The sequence below is a fragment of the Protopterus annectens genome, chromosome 3.part1, assembly GCF_019279795.1.
Source record: "Protopterus annectens isolate FY-2018-M chromosome 3.part1, PAN1.0, whole genome shotgun sequence".
Lineage (NCBI taxonomy): Eukaryota > Metazoa > Chordata > Ceratodontiformes > Protopteridae > Protopterus > Protopterus annectens.
Window position 1 is genome coordinate 1,495,375,285 of NC_056732.1, and position 25,767 is coordinate 1,495,401,051.

Here is a 25,767-nt window from a genome sequence, read left to right on the forward strand (position 1 = left end):
TTCTCTTTCCTTCTACCCATTTGGTAATCTTTTAAGTACCATTGGTGGTATGGCCCTCTCTCCTTACCCTTGTGGTATTACCTGAATGCCATAGCTGGTATTCCTTACTGCTCTATCTAGTTGTGTGTTTCTGCTCTTGGTTTAAGTAGTGTGTTTGTTGTTTAGTTTTGGACTAGAATAAATCAGATTTGACATTGTATTTGAAGAGTTTGATTGTTGTTAGCTTGTCATGATGTTTGACAAGAAGGATACTTCAAGTTTCAAGCACTGTACTTTGTGTAAGGGTAAACTTCCTAACAGTGACTCTCACAATGATTGTGTTTATTGCTTGGGGGTGCCCCATCTTTTGGTGCAACCTCCCTGTGTAATTTGCCAAAGTTTTAGCCAGTGCACTCTGAATGAGCATAAAAATAAGTTGATTTTAAAGGACCTACTTAAATCGCCCTTTTCAGAGACCCTTTTTGCGATGGAGGTCTCAGCCCCTCCTAGGAAAGATAAAAAAAGGTCACATTCGGTTCTCTCTTCACCCTCAGGTGACCAGGGCATGTCTGTCAAACCTAAGGTAAAACTTTCTTCAGTGCATAAGTCTGCCTCATTGGCTCTGACATTATATGCTCCAGGCACTATGACTGTCACTTTATCGGCACCAGCTTCGGCTCCGATACAGTCTCCGGTACCAACCATACACCTGCCTGTTACGACTTCAGCACTGGGTGCCACTTCAGCACAGTGCACGCCTTTGATGCCTATCTGTGCAATGCCTTAACCTGCCATATCAGTTCCAAGTGCCCCTTTGGCACTGAGCTCTATTATGGCTCCTACTACAATAGATTTGGCTCCACTGCTTCCACTCTCCCCTTGAGACTTCAGTGCTGGTAGACCCTGTGCAACAGACCCAATACTCTCCATCCATAGATCCATTCCTAGGCCAAGTGTATAGTCCATTCCTAGATTGACCAGACTCCCCATCGGGAGTATCTACTAGATCCACCAGGAGACTTTCAGAACTCGATGTGGTGCGTCTTGTGGACCAGCTGTTGGCAGCCAGGGGGATACCTATGCCCTCAGGGACCCATCCCCCTATGGGATTTGGGTTGATCTCTCCATGGACTCCATCCTATTCTCCTCCTTTGACCACCTTGGTTCCAAAGCCATCTGCTCTGACGTCTTTCTCGAAACCCCCCCCCCCCCGTCTCGGCACTAGTAGTGGACCTCACTTTGGCTCCGGGACCGCCCCTTTGGTCCTCAGTTCCTACTGAACCAGTCCTTCTTCAACCCCGTGATTGAGCTGCGGGCTCTTTGGTTGGTGGCACGGTAGCGAGTATTTCTTCGGTTCTGTCCTCAGTACTGGGAGCTTTGTCTGTTCCAATCCTGCTTGAGGCTCCATCCTTGGGAGTGGGTTAGATGGAGCGGGGTGTGACCCCAGTTCCGAGGTTGTCTTTCTTGGTTCTGGTCTCCCATCCCTCTTCAGGCAAATCTGGTTTCCATGCAACAGAGAGGGCTCTTGCTTCTGGAAGCATTCCACTGACATTGGAACCTCATTTTTCTCCCCTGAGCTACAGCTGCCACAGGCCACCTCCCCAGAACTCCAGGCGGGGAAACCACAGGAACCCACTGTGCAGGGTACTTACTCTTCTGAGTCCTCCTCAGACGCGCCCACTGAGGAACCCCCGCGGAAGAGATCATGCAAGAGGAAGCAAAGCACGTAGACTCACCTGAGGAGTCTCTTATGGAGGACACGGATTTGGTGATGGTGAAGGGTCCCCACGGTCACCTCCTGATAATGCCTCCTTTTGGAGACATCCTTGAAATGTTGAAAAAGAGGGGTGACTGGAAGCCCACTAATCCTTCTTCTGAGGAGTCTGTTCCTGCAGGCTTTTCACACCCAGCCTTGTACCTCTTGGGTGACTCCACCTACAAATGAGCTAGTTCAGCTCATAGTGCAGCTCACCTGGAAGAACCCTGACTTTGTTGAGGTGATCCCTCGGAGATCTGACAAAATTCTCTCCCCACCTGAGGAACACCCACATTGGTCGAGAGGTTTACCAGTCAATGCTATTGTGGTGGCCGTGGCCACTAAGGAAGGACCTAGCTGAAGAGAGTCCTACTGTCCACCTGCCAAACAGAGAGTCCCAGGCCATAGTCAGATTGGGGGAAGCGAGTTTTTGCATCAGCGACCTTTGCCATTTGGTCCCTGAACTACTTGGCACATTTTATGAGGCTCCAAAGAGACTTGATTTCCAAACTCTGAAACACTCGCAGGACAGGTGTCTTACGAGGTGAAGGACAAAGTTGCCTCGCAGCTCGCAACCCTGGAATTGATCTCCAGTTTGTCCATGAGGTTGCTTTCACATGTAACCAAAGGAGCAGCTGGATCTGCAGGTTCAGGCAAAGTTATGAGGCATCACACTTGGATGTGCATTTGTGACCTTGAAGATCCCTTCAAGTCTTCCTTTTTGAATGCTCCCATTGAAGCATCTTCCCTGTTTGGCTCCAAGGTAAAGGACACCCTGGCCAGGTGCAAGCAGGATGGTAAGACTCTGTCTGCCGTAGGCCTATGTTTTTCCATCCCTCAACTTTCCTTCTCCAGGAACCAGAGATGTGGGACGATGTGGCACAAAAAATATCAGGGTCCTTTCCGTGCTGCACGTGGTGATGATACCCCCAGGGGCAAAGGGGGTAACTATTCCAGAAAACATCCTTTTGGAGGCAGACTCCAGAGACTCCTTGTCTGGACAGCCTTACCAGCACTCCTGAAGAGTGGCCTGATTGCTTGCTTCTGGAAGCTGTCGGGGGTCATTTCTCTCTGCACCAACCCACCTAGCTGTCTATCACCACTGATCACTGGGTGCAGAACATCATTACCAAAGGTTACACCATTCCTCTCATATCTTATCCAAAACTTCCAACAAAACCTCCCGACATTCCACCCAGTCAGAAGGAAGAAGCAGCTTCAGAAGTAAGAAAGCTGTATCAAAAAAGAGCCATCCAACTAGTCCCACCAGACCAATGTGGATTTGGATTTTACTCAAGATTCTTTTTGGTGTCAAAAAAGACAGGGGACTGGAGACCCATCCTGGATCTCAGCAGTTTGAACAAACATGTCACCCAACCAAATTCCGGATGGTCATGGTTCAGTCCGCCCTCCCCTTTCTCAGGGAGGGCGATTGGATGTGCTCGATAGATCTCCGGGATGAGTATTACTAAATCAAAATGGATAAATACTTCAAGAGTCTGCTTCGCTTCTGGCTAGGAGCCAATCATTACCAGTGTCGCACCCTGCCATTTAGTCTCTCTTCAGCCCCCAGAATGTTCACGAAGTGCATGGCAGTGGTCACAGCTCACTTGAGACTGCAAGGATTCTGGGTGTTTTCATATTTGGACGATTGTCTCCTTAGTGCACCCACCGAGAATCTTCTGGTAACAGCCCTTCAATCCACCCTTTCTCTGGGAGAAATTTTGGGGATAACTGTGCACTGGGAGAAATCCAACCTTGCTCTGGCCCAGCAGGTAGAATTCATCGGGGCAGTCTTCGACACTCGATCCTGTCTGGTGTCAGTCCCAGCTTTCAGACTCCAGAGGTTGAGGCTTCAGCTCCGGGTAATACTCTGTCAAAACAAAGTCTTGGTGAGAGAAGTTCTTCAGGTCCTAGAATCTATGGCAACCTCCATACCAGTAGTGCCTCTTGCGAAACTGCATATACAAATCCTCCAATGGCTTCTTCTCTCTCAATGATTCCCGAATCATCTCCCCCCTCCATGTTTTCAGATCCAGAAAAACAACTCTTGCAAACAGGACCTTCTTTGGTGGATGAGACCAGACACAGATCTTTGAAGCAGCCCATTCCAGCCCCCTCAGCCCAAGACCATTATAACCATGGATACTTCCCTGATAGGGTGGGGAAGTCATTTCCAGGGAAAGACAGTCCAAGATGCATGGTCCACTCTGGAGGCCGACTTGCATATCAACGTTCTGGAACTGAGAGCGTTGCTGTTAGTGTTGCAAGCATTCCATCCAGTCCTCCCCTCTGGAATGATTGCAGTTCAGTCAGATAATATGTCAGTAGTCTGGTATATCAACAAGCAAGGAGGAACCAAATCCTACCCCCTGTGTCGAGAAGCCATGAGAATTTGGCAATGGGCGGTAGAGTCCAACCACTTTCTGACAGCAATGCATATCCCGGGGAGCTCCAATGTGATTGTGGCCAAGCTGAGCAGATGTATTCTCTTTCCCCATGAGTGTTCTCTCAATTCCAACATAGTGGCAGAAATTTTCAGCCATTGGGGCCAGCCTTGCTGTGATCTCTTTGTCTCCCCTTCAAGCAAATGCAGCAGCTATTTTGCCCTATTCTCCCCAAAGGGGGATTCCCCAAGGGATGCTCTGACTCATGATTGACCCACAGGACTTCTCTATGCCTATCCCCTCATTCCTCTGATTCCACAATTCTTAAAGAAAGCCATTCGGTTGAAATGCAAGGTGATCCTCATAGCCCTATTTTGGCCTCGACAAGTCTAGTTCCCCTTCCTTCGGCCTCATCTAATGTACCCACCATGGATTCTGGACCCTATTCCAGATCTGATCTCTCACCCCCAAGGGTTGACGCATCCAAATCTGTCCAGTCTCAAGCTGACAGCTTGGTGTCTCCATTTCTGCTAGTTGCCAGGCAGGATGACCTCCCCTCTCCTGTGCGTGATATTCTGGCTTCGCATAAACCATCCACCAGAAGGTTATACCAGGACAAATGGAAAAAGTTTTCTATTTGGTCAAAGGAAAGGATGCTAGATCCATATTCAGCTCCAGTCACAATGGTCTTACAATACTTGTCTAAGATTTTTGAAGATGGAGCCCCAGTCTCTACCATATGTGTACATCTGGTGGGAATTTCTAATTATCATACTGGATTGAATGGTACTCTGCTCATATCACTGCATTTCTCCAAAACCTTTCTCAAAGGAGTATCTCACATTAGACCTCCAATCAGACAGTCTATAGAGCTATGGAACCTCACACTAGTCCTCCAGTCTTTGACCCAACCTCCCTTCGAACCTGCAACCAAATTGTGACAACACATTCTTGTCATGGAAATCTCTCTTCTTGGTAGCTATCACATCAGCCAGACAAGTTTCAGAGTTGCAGGCAATGTGCACCAAAAGACTCTGCCTAATTTTTCATAAGGACAGAGTATCACTCCGGATGAACCCATCCTTTCTTTCCAAAGTTGTTTCTGAGTTTTTCATCAATCAGTCTATTGATCTTCCAGTATTTTTCCCTAACTTTTCTAATAAAGGTGAATACTGCCTTACACTCCTTGGATGTACACAGGCAATTGCGATTCTATTTGGATAGAACCAACACTATTTGTAAGACTGGCCAACTGTTTATTTTCCTTTCTGGGCCTAGAATGGGAAACTCTGTTTCCAAGGTCACTTTACTGAAATGGCTAAGGGACTGCATACATTTCATTTATTCATTTACAAGAGAACTTATGCCCCAGAATATTAAAGCCCATTCCACCAAATCTATGGCAACTTCTGTAGCCTTCCATTCCAGGGCTTCTATGGATGACATTTGCACAGCAGCCACTTGGGCTAAACCCCACACTTTTATCAGTCATTACAAACTGGATGTGGTCTCCAGAGGGAGAGCTGCCTTCGGCTCAATGGTTCTCAGGAAAGTTCTTCCAGAAGAGCCACCCAAGGATGATAAGGTAGTTGGGGGTTCTGTCCCATTGGTGATGAATGGAATGTAGATTAACAACATCAGATAAAGAAGTTATGTCTTACCATAATGTTCCATCTGTGTAGTTCATCTTCTTTCATTCATCACTTCCCACCATCCTTCCCCCGCCAAAGGCTCCTGGCGGATTCTTTGGGTCCTAGTGGTGTCTTAGGGTATTTGTGCAGAAATGGCCTCTGTTTTACTTGTATGACATGAGCAAACTCAATCTGAGGTAACAGTGAGAAGGGCATTGTGGGTAGAAGCTTAGCTTGAGAGTTTTTTGGCTGGCGCGAGCTTGGTAATAGACTGACTTGGTTCTGAGGGTTCAGAACCGAACACATCGGTGATGAATGAAAGAAGATTAACCACACAGATGGAACGTTATGGTAAGACATAACTTCTTTTTTTCAAGGCAAGTTAATTTTTTGTTCAGATCCCGACATTAAGTCCAAAGAGTTACACAAATGTTATGATTCTAACTACTGTAAATATTTAGTTACAAGCTACAACTCTGTTAAAATCAGAGACATCCTTCTGTACACAATGCCGAGGGTGTTATACAGGCAAAGCTACAAGACAAATGCATTATAGGAACTGATGAAATTTCTGTAGTCAGATGAAAGCGCTCAACGAACTGTTTGTCATTTTGTTTAAATAAAGAGAACTATATACGCAAGGCTCTTGGTAATTCCTTGGACTTATTCGTTTTCTTTGTTACTTGTGGTTGAGGTCCGAGGTTTACTTTCATATTATAGGATCTATGAATACATGCATGCTATAGATATCAGTTACTTTAAGAATGCTTTACCTAAGCATGCTGGGAGATGTAATAAAAGCAAATGCTTTAATTTTGTAGTGATAGACCATACTGAAGATTTTTCTACCAAATTTGATGTTGATGAGATTTTGGAATTTAAAAAATATTGTTGTCAAGTTAAACTGGATGCCTGTGAATGAATTCCTCAGTTTGAATGACTGTAATAATTCTAAATTTTACCCTAAAAGGAAACACTTGAAGCACTTGTCATGTGATAGGAGTGTCACATGACAAACTTAGTATTTAAGAGTATTTAAGTTTCTTTTGTGTTTAGTTTAACTTCAGTCTGAAGACTCTGTAAGGGAAAAGTGCTAATTGAGTTGATTTTAATTCAATTAATTATATTCTTTTCTTGTTTTTATTCTATATATGTAAATATAGGGTCTACATTACATATCTGAACACTTCAATGTTGGAATTGCTAAATATCGACCTTTAGCTATCAAGCATTTAAATGTTCGAATATGAATAAAAATTAAAAAAAAAAACAAAAGGAAAAAAAAACTAAACAGTGTATGTAGGGGGGGCTGCACCCCCCACACCCCCCACTACTTAAATATACCAACTCCAAGATCACGCTACAATGTAGGGAATGGGAAATTTTCCATTTACGCACTGTAGCGCACTGAAGTGTGATCTCGGAGTTGGTATATTTAAGTAGCGGTGGGGTGCAGGGCTGCCCCTGCTTACACCCTTTCCATTTTCTTTTTTCTTTTTTTAATATTATTTTATTACACATTCGAACATTTGAATGTTCGATCGCTAAAGGTCGATATTTAGCGATTCGAACATTTAAGCATTCGGATATGTAATATAGACCCTAAATATATATATATATATATATATATATATATATATATATATATATATATATATATTGTTGTGTCTTTCGGCTTTTCCCGGTTAGGGGTCGCCGCAGCGGAACTCTAGTCTGCTAATGACTGGCAGTAGATTTTTACGTGCCGACTTGCCGGGCCTGACGCACAACCTTCAACGAAGGAACACCCATTCACGCATGTCGCCACACAGAAGATGATCTAACTAAGAATCGAACGGACCAACGTCTTACTGTGAGGTGACAACACTACCGCAGCACCACCACCGCAGTATATATATATACATATATATGTATATATATATGTATATATATATATAAATATATATATATATATATACACACATATATATATATATATATATATATATATATATAATATACATATACATATACATATATATATATATATATATATATATATATATATGCATGCATACGCACACACACACACACACATATATGTATATATATATATATATATGTATATATTTGGGTCTACTTCAGAATGTCGACTGTTCAGAATGCCAACTTTCATATGGCCGACACCATATGATTGACATTCCGAAAGACCAACATCCTGAAATAGCACCATTTACCTACCTGTTAACACAGTAAAACTGTGTTATGCAGGGGGGAAGCCCCCCTGCACCCCCACAACCCCTGCTACTTAAATATTCTCACTCCGAGATTGCACTACTGTGCACTAAAGAGGAGTCTCCCAGTCCCGCACTGTAGCAGGATCTCTGCTATCATTTGTCAGCTTTTCAAACATTTGCTCATATGGTGTCAGCCATATGAGTTTCGAACATTTGAAAGTTCAAACAAATGAGCAGTTCCCATATATATATATATATATATATATATATATATATATATATATATATATATATATATATATCCAACAGCAAAAAGAATGGAACCGGATAGGAGCGTGCTGTAAAAAGTATAGAATATCCAAACAGCAGCAAACAGCACGTATTTCACATCCAGGGCAGAGTCTCTAAAAAGTGATAGGTGCGGTGAGAAGACACAACCACTACCAGTTAGCAAGGTCTCAAGTTGCTTCTTACATCCACTCTCTTCAAAAGCATTTTTCGTTTGTAGGCATATTGTCTACAAACATCACCTTAAAACAGTTGACAACAATAGAGCTGAACATCCACTTCTGAATAAATTTAAAGCAGCTTCTATTTATTATAAAACATCGTCAGAACTTGTTAAAATAGTGTTTGTTTTACTATTTTAACAAGTTCTGACAATGTTTTATAATAAATAGAAGCTGCTTTAAATTTATTCAGAAGAAGACAATATGCCTGCAAACGAAAAGTGCTTTTGAAGAGAGTGGATGTAAGAAGCAACTTGAGACCTTGCTACACTTATTTATTATTTATTTATTTATTTGCATTTGTTGACCGGGATTGTCCACTGGGTTGAGTTGGCCCGTTTTCAGTGGAGACTCGGGAAGAAAAGCTCCACAAGAACATACATTACATTACATTATATTTACATATATGTAAGGTTACATTACATTACTTAATGCACAATATTCAGATCAATGCATTAGGTTAAACCAGGTTGACAGAGACAAAGCTCAATTAGATATTTATGTAAGAGAACAAAGAAGGAGGGTAGGAAGACAGTCGGTTGAGGAAGTAATTTAGGTAGGAGCATGAGAGGGACATTCCCATTTGGAGGATAGATATATGAAGAGTTGAATTTTGAAGTTGTTATGGTTAGGTATGTTGCATAGGTGAGAGGGGAGAGAGTTCCAAAGTTTGGCTATTGTGCTGGAGTGTAGAAGTTGGCCTGGGGGATGAGAGGGTTTGTGTACTTGAAGCAGATTTTTGTTCTCTGATCTTAGGGAGTGTGGGGGGGGTGTTAGTACTGTGGCTAGGGATGGACAGTCAGAAAGTTTGAAGATGAGCTTGTGTGTAGTGGTGAGTTGCGAATATCTAAGGTAGTTGGGGAGTTCTAGCCATTTGAGGTTGAGTAGTGAGTGGCAGTGATGATATGAACTTTTGGAATTAATAGCAAATTTGCTAATTTTGTGGTAGCAGGCTTCTAGTTTGGAGAGCATGCCTAGTTGGAGATTGGTAAATAGTGGGGTACCATACATGAGGGATGAGAGGAGGAAGGTAGTTGCAAGTGTTTGTCAGGTGAAGGGGCTTAGATAGCGATTGTGTCTGTATAAGAGACCAATCTTCTGATGAGTTTTTTGATAGCAAAGTATATGTGGGAGTCAAACTTTAGGTTTTCATCAATAATGATTCCTAGCAGTTTGGTTGAGGGGGCTATTTCTAGTGGAGTTTTATTGTGGCTTGTAATGCTGAACAGATTTCTGTCTAAAGTGGAATTTCTAGTAGGGGTAAAGATCATTAGTTATGTTTTGGAGGCATTTAGGGCAAGATGATTGGCTTTCATCCAAGATTCGGTTTTGGAGAAGGCAAGCTGACTTTTTATTAGCAGTTCAGTGGGGAAGGTGGCAGAGAAGATGATGATGGAGTCGTCTGCATATCAGATGATGGAAGCATCATGGAGGGACCCTGGTGGGTGTGTGTAGGAAAGAAGAGGTAGATTCCTTCCACTGGAGGGCTTGTTGGCGGTTGGATAGGTAGCTGATGAACCAAGCAAGGGTGGAGGGAGAGAGATGTAAGGATGAGAGCTGGGATAGAAGTAAGGGATGGGAGATGGTGTCGAATGCTTTTGAAAGGTCTAAGAATAGTGATAATACATATTTGCCCTTATCACATGCTAGGTTGATAGTCACTAGAAAGGAAAGGAGGGCAGTGATAGTACTGTGGCCGGAGCGGAAGCCGTGTTGGGTGTGGGAAAGAAGTTTGTTTAGGTTTAGATGTTGCATGATTTGTGCATGGATGTTTTTTTCAAGTATTTTTGAGAGGGGGGAGAGTATGGCTATAGGTCTGAAGTTGGCTGTGTCTGTGTTTTTAATGCCTTTATGAAGAGGAATGATGTATGCTTGGCGCCAGATGGTAGGGACGTATGATTCCTGTATAGATCTGTTCATTAGAATAGATACAGGGTAGACAATGGTTTCAGAGGATTGTTTGAGGAAGGAAGGTGGTAGATTATCTGGTGCATTATGACAGGGTTTTAGTTTGAGGAGAAGTCTTTTTATTGTGTTTGTGAGGATGGGTTTGAGGGTAAAGGGGGAGGAAGGAGGAGGCTTGCTGTTGGGGGGCAGGAGGAGTTGGCAGGGAAGGAGGAGGACAGTTTTGCAATGTAATCAATGAAGAAATGGTTGAAATTAGTGGCAGTTTGAAGATCTGAGAGAGTAGGGTCTGGGCATGGGTTGCTTTTATTGCCTGGGTGAAGGATGGAAGACACGGAGCTCCAAAATCTTTTTGGATTGGATGAGTGAATGGATTGGAGTTTATTGTAGTAGTTTTTGTGGTCTTTGGTTATCGATTTTTGGCTAAGTTATGTAGTTGTTTAAATTCTAGGAGGGAGTTGGTTGTGTTTTGTTTTTGGTATTATTTCCATTTTTTTGTCACGCTGATGCATGATGTTTCTAGTATCATGGGATAGCCAGGGGCAGGGATTTGGTTTGATTCTTTTGGATCCTAGGGGGGGCCTGTTGATTTAGGATGGTTAGGAATGTATTGTTAAAATAGGATAATGCATTGTCAAGTGGGAGAGTTTTTAGGGGTGATCAGTCTATGTGCTTCAGGCATTCTGAGAGTGTGTGTGGGTTGAAGGAGAATAAGTTGCGGGTTAGGATATATTGGAGATGTTTTGGGGGGGATATGCAGTCAATGAAGGCAGGTAGGTGGTCACTCAGAGGATCAGGTAGAAGACTGGCTTGAGAGGCAAGGTGGGGGTAGGTAGTGAGTATCCAGTCTGTGATGGTACCATAGGTTCAATCTTTGTTGGGCCTGGTTGGTAGGTTTATGAGTTGGGTGAAGTTGTAGAGATTGATTGACTGGGATGAGGTGTTAGAGTTGATGGAGGCCCAGTTGATGTTTACGTCACCAAGGATATAGGTTTTGAGTGTTATATTGGAGTCAAACCAGGATAGTATGTCTTCTAATGTTTTGGTATTATTGCCTGGAGGGATATAGATGGAGCAGATGCATAAAGATTTGCAATTATTAAGCTTTAAGTAGCCTATTGATATTTCAGCATTGGAGAAGGTAGGGATGGGGTTGGCGTATGGAGTTAGAGTATGGGTAGATGGGTAGATAATAGCCACTCCACCACCTTCTCTCCAGTTTCTATCATTGCAAAGGATTTTGTAGCCAGGAGGAAGGATCTCATTGTCAGAGATGGAAGGTTTAAGCCATGTCTCAGAGATTGCTCTAATATCAGATTGGTTGTGAGCAAGTCAGGCATGCAGGTTGGGGATTTTATTTCTGAGGATTTGTGCACTGAAGGTGGTTAGCCAGATAGTTTTGGGTTTGTGGGGTTTGGTGGGGCTGTTGCTTAGATGACTGGCTGAGGTGGGGCCAGGGTTAGGGTGGATGTCGCCTGATTGAGAGAGGTAGTTGAGGAAGATGTGTTGGAGGTGATGAATGGGGAATAGGAAGGAAGGGTTGATGAGTGGAAGACTTTTTTTGAGGTGATGGTATGAAAGGGGTCGTGGGAGGAAGGAGTAGAGAGTATGGATGGTTTGAAATAGTGGCTTGGTTAAGAACAGTATAGTTCAGGTGAGATTAGGCTATAAGATGTGGATGTGTAAGGGAGGCCAGTGATGGTGGCTTTGGGGTTTAGAGATGGGGTGTGTGTTAGGAAGACTTGTAAGGAATGTTAGACAGTAGAGGGAGATAAGAAGGCTGGTTAGTATTAATGTGTGTGGAGAAGGTAGCCATAGTGTATGAAGTGCATTGGGTAAGTATGTGATTGTGGATGGAAGTGTCTAGTTGTAGGCAGTGTGTGGATGGGAGTGGTTAGCTGCAGGCTGGGTGTGGTGGAGGAGGGCTTAGGGTGGGTATAAATGTACAGGAATTTGGGGGCAGGGTAGGGGAGCAGAGTGAACCCGCAGGGCGAACGGAGTGGAAAGAGCCAGTTAGGAGTGAGAGCAGTAAGAAATTATCAGTTGGTGAGGCTCTGTAGTGGGACAGTGTATAACCTAGAGTGAGGTATATTGGGGTGGGAGTTAGTCTGATATAGGAGTACAGGGCAGAGTTGGGCTTTCTCCTTTATTATGTGTCCTTACCTTTAGGTTTGGTGTACTGCATGATGGTAGCTTTGGTTAGGTAGTGGAACAGCAAGCAAGAAAGCAAGCATTGTACTGTAGTGAGAGTCTGCTGCCACCTAGTGGTGAAATGGGGTGGGAGACAGAGAATATAGTAGGCATTTTAGGGAAAGACTAAGAAAAAGCAAATGGAGAGGGGGGGATAAAAGGCTGCAGTAGGCTGCTAGAGTGCTCGCTAAGTAGGGTACAATTAGTATTTAAAATATTCCAGTAGTTTAGGCCAGATACATACATGCTAGTTAATTCAACAATTTTGTATGTAGTCCTAGGTAGTTGACCAGTGTGGGGGGTATTCCCCTTTATTTTGTTGTCTTTTTTAGGTTTGTTGAGGGGGAAGCACCCGAGGAATGAGCTGTAAAGAGAGAGAGAGATAGGTTAGTGTTTATAGGGTAGGTGGGAATATGTAGAAAGAAGCTGGATAAGGAGTGAGTGAAGGTGGGGTGGTACAGTTAGAAAGAAGCTGGATAAGGAGTGAGTGTAGGTGGGGGGATAGAGTTAGGAAGATACAGATGCAGAGGCAACAAGCTTACATGTAGGTAGAAGCAAGGTAGAGAGTGAGTGTAGGTGGGGAGTACAGTTAAGATATACATATGCAGGGAATGCATTCAAACATTTCAGTACTTCACAGTCAAAAACAAAGCACATGCACATGAATCATTAGGAAATGCAGATGCAGGAAATGTAGACAAACATCTCAGTAGTTCTCAGTCTTACCAAAGCATGTGCACATAATAAACATTTATACATTCATAACAACTCATTGAGTACATGTTGATGCTGCCGCGGTTGGTGTTCAACCCCTGTAGGTTGATGGGTTTAACACTATGCGAGCTAATTATAACCTCTGAAACCCAACAGTTATGCACCATGCTACATCGAGTACTGAAACATTAGAAATGGACACCCTAGTCCAGGCAGAGAAGTACTCTGCAGTCTGCACCTTTGTATTGCACTAGCACTTAATACCGAGCAAAAACTGCATGTAAAACATTTAGAGTCTCAAGAACACCCTATAGAGCACATGTAAATGGTGTCACAGTTGGCGTTCAGCCCCTGTAGCTGTCTGGGTTCGGCACTATGCGAGCTAACTATATTATTAGAAACCCAACGGTTGTACACCAGGCTACATCGAGTGCTAAAACAGCATTCGTTTAGAAAAGTTTAGAAAGTGTATTAATGTATCAAACTGATTAAATGGACACTTTGTACCAAGCAGATATGTACTCTGTGGTCGGCACCTATGAAATCAACTAACACTTAAATACAAGCAAGAAAAAACACATGTCGTGCTTAGACAGAAGCTTTCACAGGCAAATGATGCTGTCCGGATATTATTAATACTATTTCTCGCTGCCTTTTAGTCTTATCTGTATGCCGCTAACTCAGTTATAAAGCTATTCAGCAGTTTAGCACATGGCTGTTCGGCGACATAGCATTGGAAGTTAGATAAATGAGGTATAGGTTTCAATATATATGCATGTATGTGTGTGTGTGTGTTTGTTTAGTGTGTGTGTGTGTGTGTGTGTGTGTGTGTGTATATATATATATATATATATATATATATATATATACATATACATATATATATATATATATATATATATATATATATATATATATATATATATACACACACACACACACACACACACACACACACACACACGCGCACACACACACACACACACACACACACACACACACACACACACACACACATATATATATATATTGGACCATGACTATGAATCACGCCTCCTTTGGCACTGTGGTGTTTCGGGGCTTGACCTTCTGAGCTCTGCCTCTTTGAATCTTTCTTGATTTGATTTCCTTGTGAGATTCTTTTACATTTCTTGGGGTTGTTCTTAGCTATTACCTCTTGCAGATGTCCATTTTAAATAAGATCCAGTAGAAATGTGAGTACCCTCTCAAATAATCTTACAGAAGGCTTTCGTAGTGGGTATCTGTTACTGTCTCACTATTCCCTTGTGCTTGTAGATGGAAAGCCCTATAAGCATGTCACATGCATAATTTTACGTTTGTTTATGTTTCAGGTGTAATTTGTTCAGTTTCTGTGAATGTTGAACCGAGGAATGTGTGGTTGGGTATGCCTTTCTATACACAGAGTGGGAACTGGAGAGGGGAACAAAGAACTATGCTCGAAAAAAGGCTGTCAATGGGGATCCCTGCTGTTACCCATAGTAGAGGGTCCTCCCAAAGACCAAATGATGTGGTAAATTCTCAAAAAATCTGTTATTTCACTTTGTTATAGTTATGGATCTTCACACATCTTAGCCCACACCACAAGATTGCTATTTGTGGTATTATTTTAAGCTATAGCTTGTGCAACTTGTTGGCTAATGTACTCTTACTGATGATGGATTTATGTGAATTTAAAGAACATCTTGCTCTGCTGATGTACAAGTATTTCAGTAAGTGTCTGCACTTAGTGAAGAATACCTTAATTCTCTATTGTTTCATGCTACTACTTACAATTTTCTGCCTTACATAATGTTGATGATGATGGAATTATTTTTGTATAATGTTACCCTGTATGACACAGGCTTTGCCTGAATAATTCATTTTAGATTGGCATACCCTCCTAGCTAGCAACAAATAGATCAAAGCTGACAATATTTGGTATGTTTGGTTTGAGTTTTCACTCGTACATGAATCATATTTTCCATCTCAAAAACATATTTTCCATTTTTATGCATGTTCTTCTTTTTATTTAGTGTCAGATAGCCAGTCTGTTTTGATATGTCAAAATATGCACTTTGATGTTTTTCTTAAGAAATATTTTGCAAGGCATCCACTACTGGAGGCATATGGGTGTAAAACTAAACATGGCATTACATAGAATATGAGACATGTTTTTCAGTTTTCATAGTGTGATTTTATTTCTTCTTTGTCAGTTCTAGGGCTGTTTTGAAAAAAGGAGTTAGCAAAGCTGCAGCCAGCAAGACACAGCAAGGTAAGGCATTCAAGCAGGTAGTTGTTTTTCCAATTTACAGTAAAATATCTCATCCAATGTCTAATGATGAAGCTAATACAATTCTATAAGCAAACCTACCATAACAGTAGATATTCATATAACCTAAAGGGTGTACATTAAGTGTGTCTATTGATTTTAATAATACTAGCATGAAAGATCTTGACTTTAACATTTTTAAATAGTGACTGGTAACTTGGAAGAAAGTTTATCTACCAATGCAGCTTAGCATATCTGGTTAAAGCTGTTGACAGTAAATTAAATCATAATAATTTGGTATACAATTGGTAACATGGCCATGTACAGCAGATAAGAAAATGATCCCTCAAGGCTGTTTTCTGGGGCCACTGCATTTTAGTATTTTTTCTCAGATGTCAAAACCGATTCCATTGTCTGGTTAATCAGATATTTACATGACTGCAGATTTGAAAACAGCGTCCTTAAACTCACTGGCTCACCCTCCTTTCGGACAGCATTTAATGTTTCACATGAAAGTGCAGTAGAAATGACCTTGTCTTCAAAGTTGAAACAAAGTAACATTCTGGCATTTGGAAGAAAAATAGCTTTATACACTACTGATTGTAAAAAATGACAAATAATTAAAGAATATGGACTTCTTGTAGATGATGATCTTTTATGATATATATATATATATATATATATATATATATATATATATATATATATATATATATACACGGTACTTACGTATTATCGCAACCAGATTTTCACGGTTGCGAAATTCGGAAAATTCAAGTGAAACGAGGGCATGAAACAGTGTAAAATGTTCTTCAAAGTCCTTATTACTGATGAGAAAGTTTGGATTACCTTCAGGACAAACAATTTAGAAAATCCTCTGCCTGATTTGTGTGCATTACAGATGCACGCTTGAAAAGTCATGGCTGCTATCGTACTGAGAAATGGAATGTGTAAGTACAGATTGCTCCAGGTTGTAAAAAAGGGTGTAAGAGCCAGTGTTAAAATCTGTCCCTATATTATGTGGTTAAAATTTCACAAACCTGATTTATTAATAGCAAAATGCAGAGCCCAAGGGATGAAAGATGTTACAATGACCTTCTGTTGTTTCCTGGAGTTAGTATTTACCGGGCTTTTTTTTTTTTTTCTGTTACTTACTGATAGCAGTAGTCGTCCATGAGTCAGAACCATTACTTTTTGTGAAGTCTGGCATACCTTGTGGTCTGCGTTTATTTAGTAATACATCACATTTGTTAAATGTAACCGGCACAATATAATAGGGGCACTTTGTTAAACTTGCTGTTACACCTGTTTTGTAGTCCTGCAGAATTCAGTGCGTACTATGCCAGCCCTGACAATTAAAGCGTGTATCTGTACAGCACATAAATCAGGAAGAGGATTTAAAACTTTCTGCTCTTCCTGAAGGTAACCCACACTTTTCAATCAGCAGTAAGGACTTTCAGTAACACTTTACAGTGCTGCATGGCTTTGTTTCAGTTGAAGTATGCTATTTTCGCAACCGCGAAAATCTGGTTGTGATAATACGTAAGTACCATATATACATATAGACACTATGATGTGCAAAGCATACAGTGCTATTCATATGATAATATGTGTGGCTAAGAGCTATGACAGAGTAGTAATTATTGCCTTTATACAGCTGTTAACAAACCAACTAGAGAATACAATGCCCTGTTCTATAACCTACTCACATGCCATCTGGTGGAGTTGGAGGAGGTACAAAGATTCTTCTCAAAAGGGATTTGAAAGGCTTCAAGGTTTTTCTTAAAGTGAAAGACTACAGCAACTCTTTCTTCTCCATATTTTATTACCTTCTTGGAGGAGATTTGTAAATGATATACAATGCATTAAATGACCCATTGCTATTTGAAACCTTTTTACTTATAATACCCCTGATGTTCTGAACACAAGAGGATGCTTAAGCCTCAATAAAGATTAATATCATTGATACCAAGAAGTGTAACAACTTTATATCTCAGAGGCTTCCACAAATATGGAATAAACTTTCCCTCTTAAACTCAGCACATCGATTCTTATCTTCAAGAAGGAACTGAATAAGTAAGTTGGCATTTGCAAATTCCAGCAAGATCCATGTCATCAAGGCCCTCAATGGCCAATGGACATTGAGCTTGTTCACCAATCCTATTGACTTATGAAGTAACACCAATTTAAAAAAGTGGATTCCCTGAATGATAAAGTTGATTCCAAGAATGGTATTTTAAATACACTGGATCAGCTGTCTCAAGACATAGTAAGATGAGCTTCTGTAATATACAAACCAAATCCCAAAGTAAAGAGATATCTTCTTGGTGTTCTTAAGTTTGAAAACCCTTTTAAGAAGAATTTTAATAGTTAACTACAGTTTTTCTGTGGTAAGGCTGCATACAAGCAGAAGTTGCAGAGATAAAAACGTCAACTGTAGAATAAGTCTTCTCTAGATCAAATCAATTATTTAAATAGTCTAATAACCTTTAGTGTAGGACAATTCAAAGGATGCAAGCATTTTTTACATAGACCAGGAAACAAAACTTTTATAACATTTTATAAGAATTTCTTGTATTAGCACTGCTAGCTTCCTTTATGTATTCAGAATGTGAGGGACAATGGAAATGCATTTAGAAATCAAAATTCTATCTCCCATACTGATAAATTCCAAGTTTTAACACTGAAATATGAGTCTGTACTTTGTTTTTATGTAGTAAGAATGTATTCAGAGGAACTGGCCATGAAGTATGCTCATGCTCTATAACAGAGAATGCTGTGATGTGATGTTGTCGATCTCAACTTTATTCTCACTTGTGAATCAGATCCAATCCATCGGATCCATCTCAACCTTTTACAAAAGCTTGAGGCTTTCAGCAAAGCTCGGTGGCATTCTACCTTACCCACAATGCAGTTCCCTAATTCCATCAGATCTCGTTTGCTGCTCAGCAGAAGATGTGGTTCTCTCGGCAAGCTCTGGGCTAAGTGACAATTTATTGTGTATTTTTATTACTTTCTCTTGAAAAATTTCTATAGAATATAATTTAGCAAATTCCTTACTCTGTTTACATCCATTTTAGTTAGACATTTTTCCAAGAGTGCTTGTTGTTCCCCTTACATACTTATTTGAGTATTTTTCTCTTCATCTGTCCCTTTCAACATCCATTTAAATAAGATGTTCTTTTCTTTAGTTAAAAAAACAAAAACTTGTTTTCCCTTAGCTGTTTTCACGTCCGTTTAAGTTAGAAGTTAGAGAACATTCATTTGTGTGAGTGTGTTACTTTCTTTACCTTGCTTTTGCTGTAGTGAGTTAAAATTTTCAGATTTTCAAACTATGTCTCAAAAACCAGAAGGTAAATCCTTAAGGTTTAAAAAATGTGGACAGTGTGGGAAGAAGATGCCCCTAAGTGAGCTACGCACTTTGTGTGCTTTGCTTGGGGCTATTACACCTACAAGAGTCATGCTCCATTTGTCATAGATTTAGTCAAAGGGTTCTTATGGAGCATAAGAATAAACTCATTTTAAAAGGATTACTTAAAACTCCTTTTTCTGAGGCTATTTCTCCAGAGTCTTCAGTCTTGTCTAAGTCTTCAAAATCTTCAACTCCAAAGTCTTCTTTGGAACTGAAAGAAAAAGTTAATAAGCTGTCTGTGCCTACAGATTTGTAAGAGCAGCCAGTTGTAATTGAATCCAAGAGGTCTTTGGAGCAACATGAGCCTTCGGCTCCAACCTCTTCGGATCATTTTGAATTTAGATATCGAAGCCATTCTCTGTCATGGGAGATGATACCGTCTCAGCTCTCATCTCCTTTTTTTTTATGAAGTCCATGTCTCCTACTTTATCTACCTGGTCTACCAGGAGCTGTCTGATAATGATGTGGATAGGGTAGTGCAGAGGCTTTTGAAGACACCAGCCATGGCCAAATTGTTACTGGATCCGAACCCAAAGGCATTAGATCCAGCAAAGTCCTCCCCATCAGTGCCTACTTCTCTGGTTTTGGAGATGGGATATTTGGATGTACAACTGGTGTCGGTCTCAGATCCTAGACCCATTAGTTCCTCAGATCCGGCATCTGCTCTGAGTGCTTCTACTCAGTTGGAGCGGGAGACCTCTAGGAGTCAACACTCCCCAGTTGGGCCCGGGGGAGTGGATTTGGATCTCACCGGATTTGATTTTGTCTCTTGAGGCTTCAGCGTGATTCTGTTTGGATCCTACCTCTGCCTCGGAGCTTCCATCTTCTGCTCTGGAGATTCCCTCAGCTCTGACAACTTTTTTGTCAGATCTAGGGTGTTATTCAGATCAGGGACAGACTGCCTTTGAGGTTATGAGGAGGATAATGACTGCACTCCAGTCTCAGACACAATCTACTCAGGATCTTCCTTCCAGTTCTGATCCGGTGACTTTACTTCTCATGTACCCATTCCACAGGACCGCAGACACCTTAGACCTCAGGATGGCCAGCAAGGGACCCCCCCATCCAAAACTTCCCCAGATTTCCCCACTGAGGAAGTCTCTCAGAAGAGGACTTGCAAGAGGAAGCATCTTGACTCCCCAGAGGAGTCAATCACATCTGATACTGACCTCGATGATGCAGAAGCGTCTCCATGGTCACCTCCTGACAATGTCTGCTTTAGAGACATCCTGGAAATGTTAAAACAGAGAGGTGACTGGCAGTCCACAACCCCTTCAGCTGAGGAGTCAGTATACCTGAAGGCTTTTGGGTCTCACCCTTCCACCTCTTGGGATGAGCTTATTGACTTAATCTCTTGGAAGGCTTGGGATACCCCAGACTCCATAGAGCCGACTCCCAGGAGGCCAAATAAGTATATCACTTCCTCTAAGGATAAGCCTTTCTTACTAAAGGTGTGGCAGTTGATGCCATGGTTGTGATGGCAGCCACTAAAAGGGAACTATCTGCGGCTAGTTCCTCTATCCATCCCATGAATAAGGATTCTAAGACAATGGATAGGTATGGGAAGCAAGTTTTTTCATCGGTGACTTTTGCCATATGATCGCTGAACTACTTAACTCATTTTACTAGGTTACAGAGGGACAGGTTAAAAGAACTGTCAGACTCCCTCCAAGGAGCTGTAGCTGATGCAGTGGCAGACAAGGTGACCACTCAGCTTGACACACTAAACTTGGTTGTAAACTCTTCCATGAGACTCATCTCATATGTAGCAGATGAAACGAGTAGGGCAGCAGGTTCAGGCATCTCACTTAGGAGGTGGGCCTGCATGCATCTTTGCAATTTTGCAGAGCCCTTCAAGTTTTCCTTCATTAATGCCCCCATTGATGGCTCCTGTCTTTTTAGGCCCAAAGTAAAAGAGACGCTCACCAGAAATACATACAGCAGAAATGATAGCAAAACTTCCACAAGACAGAGTGGATGACCTTCAGTACTATGTACGAATATTGATCAAAAAGAAATGAGCTTCTGCCAAACTAGTTCTTCATGTACTGGGCAAAATGTCTGCCTCAATTGTCCTCATCCACTTAGCTCATCTCCACATGATAATTCTTCAATGGTTACTTGTGATGCAGTGGTCAGTTGTAGGACTTCCAATGACACACAAGATAATGATAATCAATTCATGCAAGAAGGATCTTCAGTGGTGGCTTCACCCTTCCCTGGTGGTTCAAGGCCATCCCTTTATTCCTCTGCAACCCCAACCCACAGTGACCACAGATGCTTCCCAGATTGGGGGGGGGGGCATTATCTGGGAAAGACAGTTCAAGGTATCTGGCATCAACACGAGGCCCATTTGCACATAAACATCCTGGAGATGGGGGCAGTGCTTTTAGCATTGCAAGCATTTCAAGATACCCTCCCTCTGGGAATTCAGTCAGACAGCATGTCTGTGGTCTGCTATATAAACTAGCAAGGGAGAACCAGATCTTATCCCCTTTATCGAGAAGCCCTGTGGGTCTGGTAATGGGCTGCATCTTCCATCTACTTTCTAGTAGCAATGCACATCCCGGGAAGACCCAACATAATAGCAGACAAATTTAGCAGAGCCATACTATGGCATCATGAGTGGTCCCTCAATCAAAAAGTTGCAGATGAGATCTTCCAAAAATTGGTCCAGCACTGCTGCAACCTTTTTGCTTTGCCCCCAAATACCAAATGCAGTGACTAGTTTGCCCTGATCCCACCTCTTTGGGAATCCTTAAGGGATGCATCTGTTCACGATTAGCCCTCGGGACTCCTTTCTGCCTTTCTGCCAATTTCTGCAATTCCCATATTTTTACTTAAAGCAAATTTATTGAAGACAACAATAATCCTAATTGCCCCTATTGGCTTTGACAGATTTGGTTCCCCTTTCTTTGGCCTCATGTTCAAGACAAACCACGGATTCTGGACTTTATTCCAGACCTTCTGACTCACCCATCAGGGATGGTTCATCACAATCTAAACAATCTCAAGCTGACAGCTTGGCTGTTCCAGTTCCCCTGATAGCCAGGTTTCCTCCTCTTTCCTCTCCAGTCATGTTGGTGTCTTCTCATAAGTCATCGACTCATAAACTATATAAAGGAAAATGGGAGAGATTTGTCTCATAGGCTAACTCTAATCAGATTGACTCCTTTACTGCTCCCATTCATTCTATACTAGAATTTTTGGCTAAGCTCCTCAATGAAGGTGCTGCCATAGCTACTATTAGAGCACAGTTGGCAGCGATTTCAAATTTTCATATAGGAGAAAATGGATATGGAATCATGTCAAACAGACTTTGTAAAGCATTCTTGAAGGGAACTGCAATGCTAAGACGCCCCATACAAAGACCCATCCCCACCTTGGGATCGGAATTTTGTTTTGTCGAACATTATCTATCCTCCATTTCAACCTTCTGCTACCTGTGACTTGAAGTTTCTTTCTTGGAAGATGCTCTTCCTCATAGCTATTACCTCAGCTAGGAGAGTTTCAGCATTGCAAGCTTTATCTGCCAAGCCACCATATCTGATTTTTCGTAAAGACAGACTTTCTTTACATACCAACCCCTCCTTTCTCCCCACAGTTGTATATGAAGGTAATCTTAATCAATCTGTTGAGTCACTGGTATTCTTTCCAAATTTTTAGAATAAAGGAGAATATTCGTTGCATCTACTGGACATTCATAGACAGTTACATTTTTATCTACACAGAACTGCAGAACTCAGACAATCAGACCAGCTATTTATTTCTTACTCTAACAATAGGAAATGCCTACCAGTATCTAAGGTTGCATTATCCAAATGGCTTTCTGAATGCATTACAGTTCTAAAAACAAAATTCTCCCTTCACCTGTCAAAGCTCATTCTACTAAAGCGATGGCTACTTCTGCAGCTTTCCAAGCTAGGCTGTCTCTGGACATTATCTGTGCTGCAGCCACATGGGAAAAATCTCATAACTTTATCACTCATTAAAAAGTAGATTTGGCCTACAGGAGTAGAGCTTCTTTTGGTTCTATTATTGTGAGGAATACTCTGTCATGAGGCACCCAAGAATCAGGTAGCTTGGGATGCAATTCCACAAGTGAGAATAAAAGCGAGATTGACAACCTCACCTAAAGAAGTTATGTACTTACCATAATGTTCCATGTGTGTTGTCCATCTCCACCTTTATTCTGACAACCCACCAGCCATACCCCTAGCCTATGCTTCTGGGAGACCAGGTAGTACTAATTGGGTATAATTGGGCTCTGTAGCCTCAGAAACCACTTTCCTTTTAAGCTATGAATAGCTTTACTTTCAATGTTATTTATCATGGGAAAACAAGATCTGAGGGAGTTAGGGAACAGCATTATGGGTAAGGCAGAATGCCCACAAGCTTTGCTGAAGGCCTAGAGCTTTTGTAAAAAGCCAAGATGGATCCGATGGATCAGATCTGACCCACAAGTAAGAATAAAGGCGGAGATGGACAACACACATGGAATGTTAAGGTAGGTACATAACTTCTTTTTTTTCTTTTCACAAAAGGAAGTCATAAAAATAGAACAGTCTTGTCTTGTTTTGCTATTACCAGTGCCTTCTCAATCAGGAGAATGGAAGTGAAAAAATACATTAAGGTTTGAGTCCATGGGAAGGAGCAAGTGTTCTTCAAAACACTATTCTTGAGAAGTGAGGAAGCAAACATTTTTTACCTGATTGTTGTAGTGTGTAGCAAACGGGTCCTCACCCAACAGATCCCATATCTGTACAATATTTTAAAATATGTACAGATCCAATATCCATTCATAGCTCAGTGTTATCCTTCTGCTTAAAGAATTTGTTAACTGATTTTCTTAACCTGGAATATGGACTGCTAACTGCTAGTCTTATGGCTTTCCTACATATAAGTTACAGTTCATTGATTTTGGTATTCCCAAGAGTTTCCCATAATTTAATGCGGTAGCAAGAGTACTTTTGCACCCATAAGCCTTCTTACAGTTTCTGTATTTTTCATCTTTCCCTGCTGTTACGTCTGTAAAGTTTATATAAATAAGTAAGAGGGTGCAGTGAGACAATCTCCACAACATGGTGTGCAAAGAGGTATACCCCTGCAAAAAATCCATTTCCTTTTTTTTCCCCTGATAAGTTTATTAATTGCCATCTGTGATCAATTAACTGTGTCAGTGAGAAGTCATGAGTGATTTGTAGGGTAACCACGTTACAGTGCCCTCTACCAGCTCCAAATTGTCTGTTTTCACATTTGGAAGGATTTGGTTTCCCTTAGTTTATTTATGCATCAAATTACTGGTGTGTTACCTGTACTGAAGTGAAGATTTTATAGCTGGAAGATGTTTTGGAATATTCTCAAGGCCATAAAGACTGCATTAATCTCCTTCAGGTTGCTGCAAAGTGACTTTTGCTGTAAAGCCTAGTTGACTTGCTCCAGCTGGTTGTTGAAGTCAGATAAACAACCATACTCCTAAGAATCTGTTGATCTGATGGCGTCAGTTTTCATTCTTTCCTCAACAATTGGGTTCATAACTGATCCTCAGATCTGACTCAGCCATTATTTTCAGCTCATGGCCACTAACAAACTCTCAATCCCCTCCCTTACCCATAATGCTCTTTCTCCTAAAATACCTCAGATCTTGTTTGCCACTTTCGCATTCAGATGTGTTTGCTGTGAGCTCTTGAGCATAGTATTGTTATTTTGGAGAGAAATCATGGCCGGCCTTAGGCATAGGCGAACTAGGCGACTGCCTAGGGTGCCGCACAGGCTGGCCTCAAAAGGGCGCAATTTACGGACCGGAGTTCTGCTGTGATGACCCCTAACCGGGAAAAGCCGAAAGACAACAACAACAACATTTTTTTTTTAAATTTCACCACCGCTCATAGAGGCTAGCAATTGCGACCTCCCCGGCCTCAAAAGGGCGCAATTTATGGACCGGAGTTCTGCTGTGACAACCCCTAAATGGGAAAAGCCGAATGACAACAACAACAACATTTTTTTTTTAATTTCACCACCGCCCATAGAGGCTAGCAATTGAAACTAACAACAAAGTTCAAAAAGCAGTTGCTGTGATTGAGCATTAAAGCTATGATTGTCTAAAAAATAAGATTTAGACCGAGGTAAGAATATTAACATTACTTCCCCCAATGTGTCATACAAGCAAAGGCACTCGATTGCCCCCAAAGCGGCTTTCACTCCTACAAATACAACGGTGTACAAGCAACCCTCCAACTACAGTAAACGTGTCCACTGTGACGTAAGTGTGTTGCATTACTCTACTAACCTACTGTCCAATTAAAGGGGCAATGTGTAGTACTTGTTAATTACATACTAAGGGTGTTAGAGGTCTAACAAATAATAAGAAAAACGTTAAATTATAGCTCGTCTCTATACCCTCTAACATGAAACAGTTGCTTTGCAGAAGAATACACTAAAAGCAGCTTCAGGTACAAATTTTAATTTTCTGTCTACATTTCATGTCTTGCAACCTTCGGTTTTCCAGAGATCTGAAATATTATCTTAAAATGTGGAACAAATGGCCAAACATGAGGAATACGTGCGTCTTAGCGTTAACTAGGAAGCCAACATGATAGTTAAATGTTTCTTTATAATTGTAAAAAAAACTCTTTTTTGATGAATTAATGTTTCAAAATAATTTATCATGGATATTTGTTAAAATATTAACAGTATATATGTCACAGTCTTTTTCAGTGTTAAATTGCCTGCAATGTGGATTTTTAAGAGTCACAATCAGGAGCGTTCCTTATAGAAAAATTATAGTACAGAAGTATGA

General features: G+C 41.3%; 1 protein-coding gene across 1 annotated transcript in view; it reads left to right on the top strand.

Moving 5' to 3' along the window:
• The window catches only part of DLEC1 (DLEC1 cilia and flagella associated protein), a 2,498,134-nt gene that overhangs the window by 1,451,217 nt on the left and 1,021,150 nt on the right, over window positions 1-25,767 (top strand). Inside the window, exon 25 of the mRNA XM_044067561.1 lies at window positions 15,501-15,559. Within this exon, the coding sequence (XP_043923496.1) occupies window positions 15,501-15,559 (59 nt within the window). The remainder of the gene's footprint in view (window positions 1-15,500; window positions 15,560-25,767) is intronic.